The sequence below is a fragment of the Conger conger genome, chromosome 3 (assembly GCF_963514075.1).
Source record: "Conger conger chromosome 3, fConCon1.1, whole genome shotgun sequence".
NCBI classification, from domain to species: Eukaryota; Metazoa; Chordata; class Actinopteri; order Anguilliformes; family Congridae; genus Conger; species Conger conger.
Genome location: NC_083762.1, coordinates 2,376,554 through 2,389,053, shown reverse-complemented (window position 1 = coordinate 2,389,053; position 12,500 = coordinate 2,376,554). Strand labels below are relative to the sequence as shown.

Here is a 12,500-nt window from a genome sequence, read left to right as displayed (position 1 = left end):
CCTGTATGTCTTCTGTTAAATCCTGCTGTTTCTGTCCTTTACCCGGCAAAGTGTCCTCGGGTTTGAGAAAGGTGCCGTGGAAATAAAATGTAGCATTTTTATCACAATTAACACGGCTGACGTTCTGGTTCTATCGCCATCGGCAGAATAATCCACATCGTTTACATGGACTGGTCCAGATACCTTCCACAGAGAATGATGGCCTGATATGAATATGGTAAATGGCAGGCATTTATATAGCGCCTTTATCCAAAGCGCTGTACAATTGATGCTTCTCATTCACCCATTCACACACACACTCACACACTCACACACTCACACACTGATCGGCTGCCATGCAAAGCGCCGACAGGAGCATTTGGGGGTTAGGTGTCTTGCTCTGGGACACTTCGTCACAGCCCGGGCGGGGGATCGAACCGGCAACCCTCCGACTGCCAGGCGACTGCTCTTACTGCCTGAGCCGTGTCGCCCCCTATATATTGAATATTGATATTGAATATTGATACCGTGCGCTCCCCCCAGGTGGACCTGCACGCAGAGCAGCATCAGCCCGCAGTACAACCTGTGTGAGCAGATGGTGCAGATCCGGGACGACCACATCCGCTTCATCTCGGAGCTGGCCCGCTACAGCAACAGCGAGGTGGTGACGGGCTCCGGCCTGGACAGCCAGAAGTCGGACGAGGAATACCGCGAGCTGTTCGACCTGGCCCTGCGCGGCCTGCAGCTGCTGTCCAAGTGGAGCACACACGTCATGGAGGTGGTGAGTGTCTGTCCGTCTGAGTGTGTGTGTGTGTGTGTGTGTGTGTGTGAGTGTGTGTGTGTGTGTGTGTGTGTGTGTGTGAGTGTGTGAGTGTCTGTCTGTCCGTCTGTGTGTGTGAGTGTGTGTGTGTGTGTGTGTGTGTCTGTGTGTGTGTGTGTGTGTGTGTGTGTCTGTGTGTGTGTGTGTGTGTGTGTGTGTGAGTGTCTGTCCGTCTGAGTGTGTGTGTGTGTGTGTGTGTGTGTGTGTGTGTGTGAGTGTGTGTGTGTGTGTCTGTCTGTGTGTGTGTGTGAGTGTGTATGTGTGTGTGTCTGTGTGTGTGTGTGTGTCTGTGTGTGTGTGTGTCTGTCTGTGTGTGTGTGTGTGTGTGTGAGTGTGTGTGTGTGTCTGTCTGTGTGTGTGTGTGTGTGAGTGTGTGTGTGTGTGTGTGTGTGTGTGAGTGTGTGTGTGAGTGTGTGTGTGTGTGTGAGTGTGTGTGAGTGTGTGTGTGAGTGTGTGTGTGTGTGTGTGTGTGTGAGAGTGTGTGTGAGTGTGTGAGTGAGTGTGTGTGTCTGTCTTGTCTGTCTGTACAGCACTGCTGGTCGCTGCAGAAACAAGCCAACCACCCTCTCTCTCCCTCTCACTCCCCCTCCCTCTCTCCCTCTCACTCCCTCTCTCTCTCTCTCTCCCTCTCTCTCTCCCCCCCCCTCTCTCTCACTCCCCCTCTCCCCCTCTCCCTCTCCCTCCCTCAGTACTCGTGGAAGCTGGTCCACCCCACAGATAAGTTCTGTAATAAGGACTGCCCGGGCACGGCGGAGGAGTATGAGCGGGCTACGCGCTATAACTACACCAGCGAGGAGAAGTTTGCGCTGGTGGAGGTGATCGCCATGATCAAGGGCCTGCAGGTGCTGATGGGGCGGATGGAGAGCGTGTTCAACCAGGCCATCCGCAACACCATCTACGCCGCGCTGCAGGACTTCGCCCAGATGACCCTGAGAGAGCCCCTCAGGCAGGCCGTGCGCAAGAAGAAGAACGTGCTCATCAGGTCAGGGGTCAGGGGTCAAGGGTCAGCGGGCGGGCAAAACACTGCAGAACAAGTCTGTCCGACACACGGGTTTCACAGACACCAATTAAGCTCAGCTTCAAGGGCTAAATTGAGTTTTGTATGGAGATTCAAGACTTCGAAATTGAGTCTAGGAGTGTAGCCCATAGTCTTATAATTAGACTGTAAGTCTTATTTTATCTTTCAAGTGGAAAATACTTGTTATACTTGTTTTAAGTTACCTTTTGCTTGTCAAGTGAAACTGTCTTAACCCACTGGCAAAACGGTTCCAATTCTAAATATAAGAGAACAATACTTGTTAAGATGAAGATGCAGTGAAGCAGTCTTCCATGTCCTTCCTTTCCTTTCCTGTGAATATGAAATATGAAATCTGAAATATGAATGTTGCTGAGTAATAAGCGCCGTGCCCCCAGCGTGCTGCAGGCCATCCGAAAAACCATCTGTGACTGGGAGGGGGCGCGGGAGCCCGCCAACGACCCCTGTCTGCGGGGCGAGAAGGACCCCAAGGGAGGGTTCGACATCAAAGTGCCCCGCCGCGCCGTGGGCCCGTCCAGCACGCAGGTCAGGACCGGGGGGGCCGGGGGGGTCCAGCACGCAGGTCAGGGCCGGGGGGGCCGGGGGGGGCCGGGGGGGTCCAGCACGCAGGTCAGGACCGGGGGGGCCGGGGGGGCCCGGGGGGGCCGGGGGGGTCCAGCACGCAGGTCAGGACCGGGGGGGCCGGGGGGGTCCAGCACGCAGGTCAGGACCGGGGGGGCCGGGGGGGCCGGGGGGGCCGGGGGGGTCCAGCACGCAGGTCAGGACCGGGGGGGCCGGGGGGGTCCAGCACGCAGGTCAGGACCGGGGGGGGCCGGGGGGGCCAGGGGGGTCCAGCACACAGGTCAGGACCGGGGGGGCCGGGGAGGCCGGGGGGGTCCAGCACGCAGGTCAGGACCGGGGGGGCCGGGGGGGCCGGGGGGGTCCAGAGTGGGGCTCTGCCACTCATACCATAAGGTCTTATGCATTATAAAGTGCAGAAGTGTTGAAATCCAGGTTCAGAAAGTAAAAACGTCCTCCCCAGTATTTGCTATTTTAACAGTCAGTAGGTAATTAAATAGTGATTAATGGTTAGTAATTACTCATTTGTTCAATCAGTTCATGGGTGGAAGAAACACAAGAGTTTTACTTTCTAACCCCCGGGCGTTCCCTCTCTGGTGTAGATAAATGTATTAACGTGACATCGCCTCATGAGTGTGCTCAGTCTGACCTGTTTCAGGAGAATCTCCAGTCTGTGTGAATGTAATTGAGGGGGTATCTCCTGACCTGTGACCCCCCTGTGACCCCCCTGTGACCCCCCAGCTGTACATGGTGCGCACGATGCTGGAGTCGCTGATCGCCGATAAGAGCGGCTCTAAGAAGACCCTGCGGAGCAGCCTGGACGGGCCCATCGTGCTCGCCATCGAGGACTTCCACAAACACTCCTTCTTCTTCACCCACCTGCTCAACTTCAGCGGTGAGGCCCTGCACACTGACACACACACACACACACACACACAGAGGCCCTGCACACTGACACACACACACACACAGAGGCCCTGCACACGAACACACACACACACACACACACACACACACACACAGAGGCCCTGCACACTAACACACACACACACACACACACAGAGGCCCTGCACACTAACACACACACACACAGAGGCCCTGCACACTGACACACACACACACACACAGGCCCTGCACACTAACACACACACACACACACAGAGGCCCTGCACACTGACACACACACACACACACACACACACACACAGAGGCCCTGCACACTAACACACACAGACACACAGAGGCCCTGCACACTAACACACACACACACACAGAGGCCCTGCACACTAACACACACACACACACAGAGGCCCTGCACACTAACACACACAGACACACAGAGGCCCTGCACACTAACACACACACACACACAGAGGCCCTGCACACTAACACACACACACACACAGAGGCCCTGCACACTAACACACACACACACAGAGGCCCTGCACACTAACACACACACACACACACAGAGGCCCTGCACACTAACACACACAGACACACAGAGGCCCTGCACACGAACACACACACACACACACACACACACACACAGAGGCCCTGCACACTAACACACACACACACACACACACACACACACACACAGAGGCCCTGCACACTAACACACACACACACAGAGGCCCTGCACACTAACACACACACACACACACAGAGGCCCTGCACACGAACACACACACACACACACACACAGAGGCCCTGCACACTAACACACACACACACACACAGAGGCCCTGCACACTAACACACACACACACACACACACACACACACACACAGAGGCCCTGCACACTGACACAGAGAGAGAGAGGCCCTGCACACTGACGCACACACACACAGAGGCCCTGCACACGAACATACACACACACAGAGGCCCTGCACACTAACACACACACACACACACAGAGGCCCTGCACACGAACATACACACACACACGCACAGAGGCCCTGCACACTAACACACACACACACAGAGGCTCTGCACACTAACACACACACACACACACTAACACACCCACAGAGGCCCTGCAAAGCAGGATTACTGAGTTAGCTGGATAACTGCCCAGATAAAAACCTGGAATCCTCCCAGATCTGGAACATGGACTGAAGCGAAAAGAGCTGTTCTGGGTTTTATTCAGTGCCGTTATCCAACTCAGTAATCCAGCTTTGTGGAACAGGCCACAGGACTAAGCTTAATCTGTATCTGTGAAACCCCTATAAGAGTAAAAATCCACTCTAAACATAAACACTAAAACATTCATTTACACTGAAGTTTGACTAAAGGAGTCATTCTTTGTTTGTGGACACTGCGTGTTGCTGGGTTACTGGGTTGCTGGGTAACTGAAGACCAGCACAGGAAGTGAGTGCAGCAGCACCAGTGTTATAAACCAATGACGTGAAGACTCCACGTGCCCTGAACCGCATGAGCCAATCAGAAGGCTGTACGCTGCGGCGTGACCCTAAGATGGCTGCCGTTGGTGTCTCCGCAGAGGCCCTGCAGCAATGCTGCGACCTGTCCCAGCTCTGGTTCCGCGAGTTCTTCCTGGAGCTCACCATGGGCCGCAGGATCCAGTTCCCCATCGAGATGTCCATGCCCTGGATCCTCACCGACCACATCCTGGAGACCAAGGAACCCTCAATGATGGAGTAAGCACGGTGCCTCTCACCCTGCAGAGGGGCCATTTCCTGCCCTCTCTCTGTCTGACTGACATCTCAACACAGTAATAACATCTCTACTGTCTGCCTGTCATATGAACCCAGCAATAACATCTCTACTGTCTGACTGACATCTCAACACAGTAAAACATCTCTACTGTCTGACTGACATCTCAACCCAGTGAAACATCTCTATTGTCTGACTGACATCTCAACCCAGTAAAACATCTCTACTGTCTGTTTGACTGACATCTCAACCCAGTAAAAACATCTCTACTGTCTGACTGACATGGGCTGTTATTTTCGGGGCGTGTTACGTGTTATCTCATCCGTATAACTTACATGTGCGTTTGTATTAAGGTTCGAGGCTAGCATAGCTAAGTGAGGTCACAATGACGTTTTAGTACTGTAGCAGACAGAGCAGTCATTGCATAGTAATCTGCACCAGGTGAGTGTGTGCTGAGTGAAGGTTAGGGACAGTACCTCACCGTGGCCCTGCTCTCTGCAGGTATGTGCTGTACCCACTGGACCTGTACAACGACAGCGGCTACTACGCTCTGACCAAGTTTAAGAAGCAGTTCCTGTACGACGAGATCGAAGCGGAGGTGAGCTGCCACGGCCGGGTCAAAGATTTTACGTTTTATAAACCGTGACTTCATCTTGGTCCTCTGGTGGTAACCGCAGACTAAACCCGAACCCTAAACCCTTACTTTGCACTAAGTTGTTTTTTTCGTCCTCTGTTTCAGGTGAATCTGTGTTTTGACCAGTTTGTCTACAAGTTGGCAGATCAGATATTTGCCTACTACAAAGCGATGGCGGGCAGGTATGAGAGCGAGAACTTCATCTTTTTAATTTTCAGCGACGGCTTCAGAGGTGTTTTACTGCGAGCAAGGCTTTGTGATCGATGAGCTCACAGAGAGAAGCGGCGTCTGATTGGGTGATACTCACAGCTGGTCCGTGTCTCTCTTCCCAGCGTCCTCCTGGACAAGCGGTTCCGGGCAGAGTGTAAAAACTACGGCGTGATAATCCCGTATCCCCCCTCCAACCGCTACGAGACGCTGCTCAAACAGAGACACGTACAGGTGAGCAGGGAATGGAGCAAATTCCACAGTTTTCACATCAAGCAGAAACCTTTGAGCAGCGCTACTCAACTCCACGTCCTGCTGGCCGCAGTGTCTGATTTCACTAATTGGCACATTACGTGAACAAAGCAGATAAATACTCTTTAACAGTAGGAGTTGGTGGAGCACACAGTAGGAGTTGGTGGAGCACACAGTAGGAGTTGGGGGTGGAGCATACAGTAGGAGTTGGGGGTGGAGCACACAGTAGGAGTTGGTGGTGGAGCACACAGTAGGAGTTGGTGGAGCACACAGTTGGAGTTGGTGGTGGAGCACACAGTAGGAGTTGGTGGAGCACACAGTAGGAGTTGGTGGTGGAGCACACAGTAGGAGTTGGTGGTGGAGCACACAGTAGGAGTTGGTGGAGCACACAGTAGGAGTTGGTGGTGGAGCATATAGTAGGAGTTGGTGGAGCACACAGTTGGAGTTGGTGGTGGAGCACACAGTAGGAGTTGGTGGAGCACACAGTAGGAGTTGGTGGAGCACACAGTAGGAGTTGAGGTGCGCTGCTTTTGAGTGTTGGGGACGGGTGTCCTGTACCTGTAGATTTTTGCAGCTGTGACTGGTTGACTGAAACGAAGACAGTGTTGCCATGGCAAGGATACTATTTTACCACTAGACTAGGTGTTTTTTATGAATTAATACGATTTGTTTATATAGCTGGCTAGCAAAATTGCGGGGTTTGAGGAGAAGCTGGTTGCTCTAGACCTTATGTGAACTATAAATACGAAAGCTCTGTCAGCAGACGCTGTCACTGAAGCATAAACTCGCCTCAAGGCTCCACCGTGTACTGAGCAGGTCAGCATGCCAGACCGGTTCTGATCCAATCCCTTCTGCATGTCTGCCCAGTTCTGATCCAATCCCTTCGGCGTGTCCGCCCAGTTCTGATCCGATCCCTCCTCTCCCTCATCTGTCCACAGCTCCTGGGACGTTCCATCGATCTGAACCGCCTCATCACCCAGCGGATCTCCGCCGCCATGTACAAGTCCCTGGACCAGGCCATCAGCCGCTTCGAGAGCGAGGACCTCACCTCCATCGTGGTGAGAGAGCCGACCCTGCCCTCCTCACTTCACACACATTTACCTACGTGGAAAAGGACGATGCCCATTGCATCATGCCAATGTAGCGTAGGAAGAAATGTAAATGAGATTTGCATTTGATGCCCCCCTGTAGGAGCTGGAGTGGTTGATGGAGATTAACCGCCTGACGCATCGCCTGCTCTCCAAGCACATGACCCTGGACAGCTTCGACGCCATGTTCCGAGAGGCCAACCACAACGTCTCCGCACCCTACGGCCGCATCACGCTGCACGTCTTCTGGGAGCTCAACTTCGACTTCCTGCCCAACTACTGCTACAACGGGTCTACCAACCGGTGTGTGTGTGCGTGTGTGTGTGTGTGCCCAACTACTGCTACAACGGGTCTACCAACCGGTGTGTGTGTGTGTGTGCCCAACTACTGCTACAACAGGTCTACCAACCGGTGTGTGTGTGTGCGTGTGTGTGTCTGTGTGTGCCCAACTACTGCTACAACGGGTCTACCAACCGGTGTGTGTGTGTGCGTGTGTGTGTCTGTGTGTGCCCAACTACTGCTACAACGGGTCTACCAACCGGTGTGTGTGTGTGTGTGTGTGTGTGTGTGCGTGTGTGCCCAACTACTGCTACAACGGGTCTACCAACCGGTGTGTGTGCGTGTGTGTGTGTGTGTGTGTGTGCCCAACTACTGCTACAATGGGTCTACCAACCGGTGTGTGTGTGTGCGTGTGCGTGTGTGTGTGTGTGTGTGTGCCCAACTACTGCTACAATGGGTCTACCAACCGGTGTGTGTGTGCGTGTGTGTGTGTGTGCGCCCAACTACTGCTACAATGGGTCTACCAACCGGTGTGTGTGTGCGTGTGTGTGTGTGCCCAACTACTGCTACAATGGGTCTACCGACTGGCGTGTGTGCATGTATGTCTGCGCGTCCGTGTGTGTGTCTAACCTTCCTGTCTCTTCGTAAATACTGCACTAAATGTAGTTGAATCCTCAGGTGATGATGCTACATGCTGAATGCCACTGATGACATCACTGATGAGCTCACTGATGATGTCATTGTGGGTGTTGCAGGTTTGTTAGGACAGCCATTCCCTTTACCCAGGAGCCTCAGCGGGACAAACCAGCCAATGTCCAGCCCTACTACCTGTACGGGTCAAAGGTGAGCCCCGCCTCCCTAATCCTACAGCCACCCACACAACCACACAACACAGCTACAGTACAACACACAGCCACACAGCACAGCCACCCACACAGCCACACAGCACAGCCACAGTACAACACACAACACACAGTATAGCACAGCTACAGTACAACACACAGCCACACAACACAGCCACAGTACAACACACAACACACAGTATAGCACAGCTACAGTACAACACACAGCCACACAACACAGCCACAGTACAACACACAACACACAGTATAGCACAGCTACAGTACAACACACAGCCACACAACACAGCCACAGCACAACACACAGTACAGCACAGCCACAGCACAACACACAACACACAGTATAGCACAGCTACAGTACAACACACAACCACACAGTACAGCCACAGCACAACACAACACACAGTATAGCACAGCTACAGTACAACACACAACCACACAGTACAGCTACAGTACAACACAACACACAACCACACAGTACAGCACAGCTACAACACACACAGCTACACAGTACAGCACAGCTACAGTACAACACAGATACACAGTACAGTACAGCACAGCCACAGTACAACACACAACACACAGTATAGCACAGCTACAACACACACGGCTACACAGTATAGCACAGCTACAGTACAACACACAACCACACAGTATAGCACAGCTACAGTACAACACACAACCACACAGTACAGCACAGCTACAACACACACGGCTACACAGTACAGCACAGCTACAGTACAACACACAACACACAGTATAGCACAGCTACAACACACACAGCTACACAGTACAGCACAGCTACAGTACAACACAGATACACAGTACAGCACACAGTACAGCACAGCCACAGTACAACACACAACACACAGTATAGCACAGCTACAACACACACGGCTACACAGTATAGCACAGCTACAGTACAACACACAACCACACAGTACAGCACAGCTACAACACACACGGCTACACAGTATAGCACAGCTACAGTACAACACACAACCACACTGTACAGCACAGCTACAACACACACGGCTACACAGTACAGCACAGCTACAGTACAACACACAACACACAGTATAGCACAGCTACAACACACACGGCTACACAGTATAGCACAGCTACAGTACAACACACAACCACACAGTACAGCACAGCTACAACACACACGGCTACACAGTACAGCACAGCTACAGTACAACACAGATACACAGTACAGCACAGCTACAGTACAACACAGCTACAACACGACACACAACCACACAGTACAGCACAGCTACAGTACAACACAGCTACACAGTACAGCACAGCTACAGTACAACACAGCTACAACACGACACACAACCACACAGTACAGCACAGCTACAGTACAACACAGCTACACAGTACAGCACAGCTACAGTACAACACAGCTACAACACGACACACAACCACACAGTACAGCACAGCTACAGCATTCTCCTACATCACTGCCCACAGTTCATATGCACACGATGAATGTATATCACATTACTAAGCCACAGAAAGCAGTGTTTCAGTTGGATAACCTGCTTACTGACAGATTTCACTGCATCTGCAGTATGGATTGTGATGTTATATCATCTCTGGTTTGTGATGTCATGTCTGGTTTCTGATCTCATCTCTTGTTTGTGATGTAATCTCCGGTTTGTGATGTCTTCCCTTGTTTGTGATGTAATCTCCAGTTTGTGATGTCTTCCCTTGTTTGTGATGTAATCTCCGGTTTGTGATGTCATCCCTGGTTTGTGATGTCATCCCTGGTTTGTGATGTAATCTCCGGTTTGTGATGTAATCCCTGGTTTGTGCTGTAATCTCCGGTTTGTGATGTCATCCCTGGTTTGTGATGTAATCTCCGGTTTGTGATTTCATCCCCGGTTTGTGATGTAATCTCCGGTTTGTGATGTAATCCCTGGTTTGTGCTGTAATCTCCGGTTTGTGATGTCATCCCTGGTTTGTGATGTAATCTCCGGTTTGTGATGTCATCCCCGGTTTGTGATGTAATCTCCGGTTTGTGATGTAATCCCTGGTTTGTGCTGTAATCTCCGGTTTGTGATGTCATCCCCGGTTTGTGACGTAATCTCCGGTTTGTGACGTAATCTCCGGTTTGTGACGTCATCTCCGGTTTGTCCCGCAGCCCCTGAACATCGCGTACTCGCACATCTACAGCTCCTACAGGAACTTCGTGGGACCGCCGCACTTCAAGACCATCTGCCGCCTCCTGGGGTACCAGGGCATCGCCGTGGTGATGGAGGAGCTGCTGAAGATCGTGAAGAGCCTGGTGGGATCCTCAAACACACTCTCACTGCTTTCTTCCTCCTTCAGATTCAAATTCAAATGTGCTTTACCGGTCTGGGCTCGACACAGCAGTCTTCTGTATACGATAGCATAAGTATTAGCCAAGCAACACGTACTCATACTTGCATGCTTGCTTTTTTAAAGAAGATTAAAGTACTGAATAAAGTTGTTGTATTTGTAGCCATTTGAAACAGACTGTCACTGCTTCACTTCTTTCAAATTCAAAGTCAAATTCAATTTCCAATGCGCTTTACTGGTCTTAAAACATATAGGTACAGTTTAGCCAAAGCAGTCATTTGTATAAGATGGTGTTAGTATCTGCATGTTTACAAACAACCTTAATGTACTGAATTAAGCAGCTGTGATCTGAAGCAGACCGTTGTTGACTCTGTCCTGCTGTGTTTGTAGCGGTAAACAGACCGTTGTTGACCCAGTCCTGTATTCTGCGTTCAGCTGCAGGGCACCATTCTGCAGTATGTGAAGACCCTGATAGAGGTGATGCCCAAGATCTGCAGACTGCCACGGCACGAGTATGGATCACCAGGTGAGCTTACCTGTCGACAGGTGAGAGTACTGCTGCTTTAACCAGGGCTCTGTCAGGTGGGGTTACCTGTCGACAGGTAGGAGTACCGCTGCTTTAACCAGAGCTCTGTCAGGTGGGGTTACCTGTCGACAGGTGAGAGTACTGCTGCTTTAACCAGGGCTCTGTCAGGTGGGGTTACCTGTCTACAGGTGAGAGTACTGCTGCTTTAACCAGGGCTCTGTCAGGTGGGGTTACCTGTCTACAGGTGAGAGTACTGCTGCTTTAACCAGAGCTCTGTCAGGTGGGGTTACCTGTCTACAGGTAGGAGTACTGCTGCTTTAACCAGAGCTCTGTCAGGTGGGGTTACCTGTTCCTCAGTCTTTAAAGAAGAACTTCTGTCTGTGAGAGCAGAGAGCGATGGAAGGAGGGAGAGAGAGGTAGAGGGTGGGAGGAAGAGAAGGAGAGATGGAATCAGATGAATAAAGAGAGAGATGGATGCAGAAAGAGAGAGCGAGCGAGAGATAGAGGGAGAGACAGACAGTGGGAGGAAGAGAGAATGAGAGACAGGAGAAAGAGAGAAATGTAAACGGACTTGTCACACCTGTGCAGGTATCCTGGAGTTCTTCCACCACCAGCTGAAGGACATCATTGAGTATGCCGAGCTGAAGACAGACGTGTTCCAGAGCCTGAGGGAGGTGGGCAACGCCATCCTGTTCTGCCTGCTGATCGAGCAGGCCCTGGTGAGCACCCCCACACACACCCTACAACACAGAGCCAAACCCCCACACACACCCTACAGCTAACACAGAACCAAACCCCCACACACACCCTACAGCTAACACAGAGCCAAACCCCCACACACACCCTACAGCTAACACAGAGCCAACCCCCACACACACCCTACAGCACAGAGCCAAACCCCCACACACACCCTACAACACAGAGCCAAACCCCCACACACACCCTACAGCACAGAGCCAAACCCCCACACACACCCTACAGCACACACAGAGCCAAACCCCCACACACACCCTACAGCTAACACAGAGCCAAACCCCCACACACACCCTACAGCACAGAGCCAAACCCCCACACACACCCTACAGCACACACAGAGCCAAACCCCACACACACCCTACAGCACAGAGCCAAACCCCCACACACACCCTACAGCACAGAGCTAAACCCCCACACACACCCTACAGCTAACACAGAGCCAAACCCCCACACACACCCTACAGCACAGACAGAGCCAAACCCCCACACACACCCTA

General features: G+C 52.1%; 1 protein-coding gene across 5 annotated transcripts in view; it reads left to right on the top strand.

The window, feature by feature from the left end:
• cyfip2 (cytoplasmic FMR1 interacting protein 2) overlaps positions 1–12,500 on the top strand; it is a 42,065-nt gene that overhangs the window by 19,404 nt on the left and 10,161 nt on the right. For all 5 annotated transcript variants that reach the window (XR_009708257.1, XM_061234520.1, XM_061234523.1 and 2 more), the window contains exons 11-24: positions 523–760; positions 1,489–1,781; positions 2,213–2,360; positions 3,135–3,288; positions 4,898–5,054; positions 5,572–5,668; positions 5,810–5,886; positions 6,037–6,145; positions 7,102–7,221; positions 7,355–7,554; positions 8,286–8,373; positions 10,543–10,686; positions 11,157–11,247; positions 11,836–11,966. Coding sequence is in view for 4 of the 5 variants with exons in the window: in XM_061234520.1 (XP_061090504.1) it covers positions 523–760; positions 1,489–1,781; positions 2,213–2,360; positions 3,135–3,288; positions 4,898–5,054; positions 5,572–5,668; positions 5,810–5,886; positions 6,037–6,145; positions 7,102–7,221; positions 7,355–7,554; positions 8,286–8,373; positions 10,543–10,686; positions 11,157–11,247; positions 11,836–11,966 (2,047 nt within the window). In the remaining variant the exon portion in view is untranslated. The remainder of the gene's footprint in view (positions 1–522; positions 761–1,488; positions 1,782–2,212; positions 2,361–3,134; positions 3,289–4,897; positions 5,055–5,571; positions 5,669–5,809; positions 5,887–6,036; positions 6,146–7,101; positions 7,222–7,354; positions 7,555–8,285; positions 8,374–10,542; positions 10,687–11,156; positions 11,248–11,835; positions 11,967–12,500) is intronic.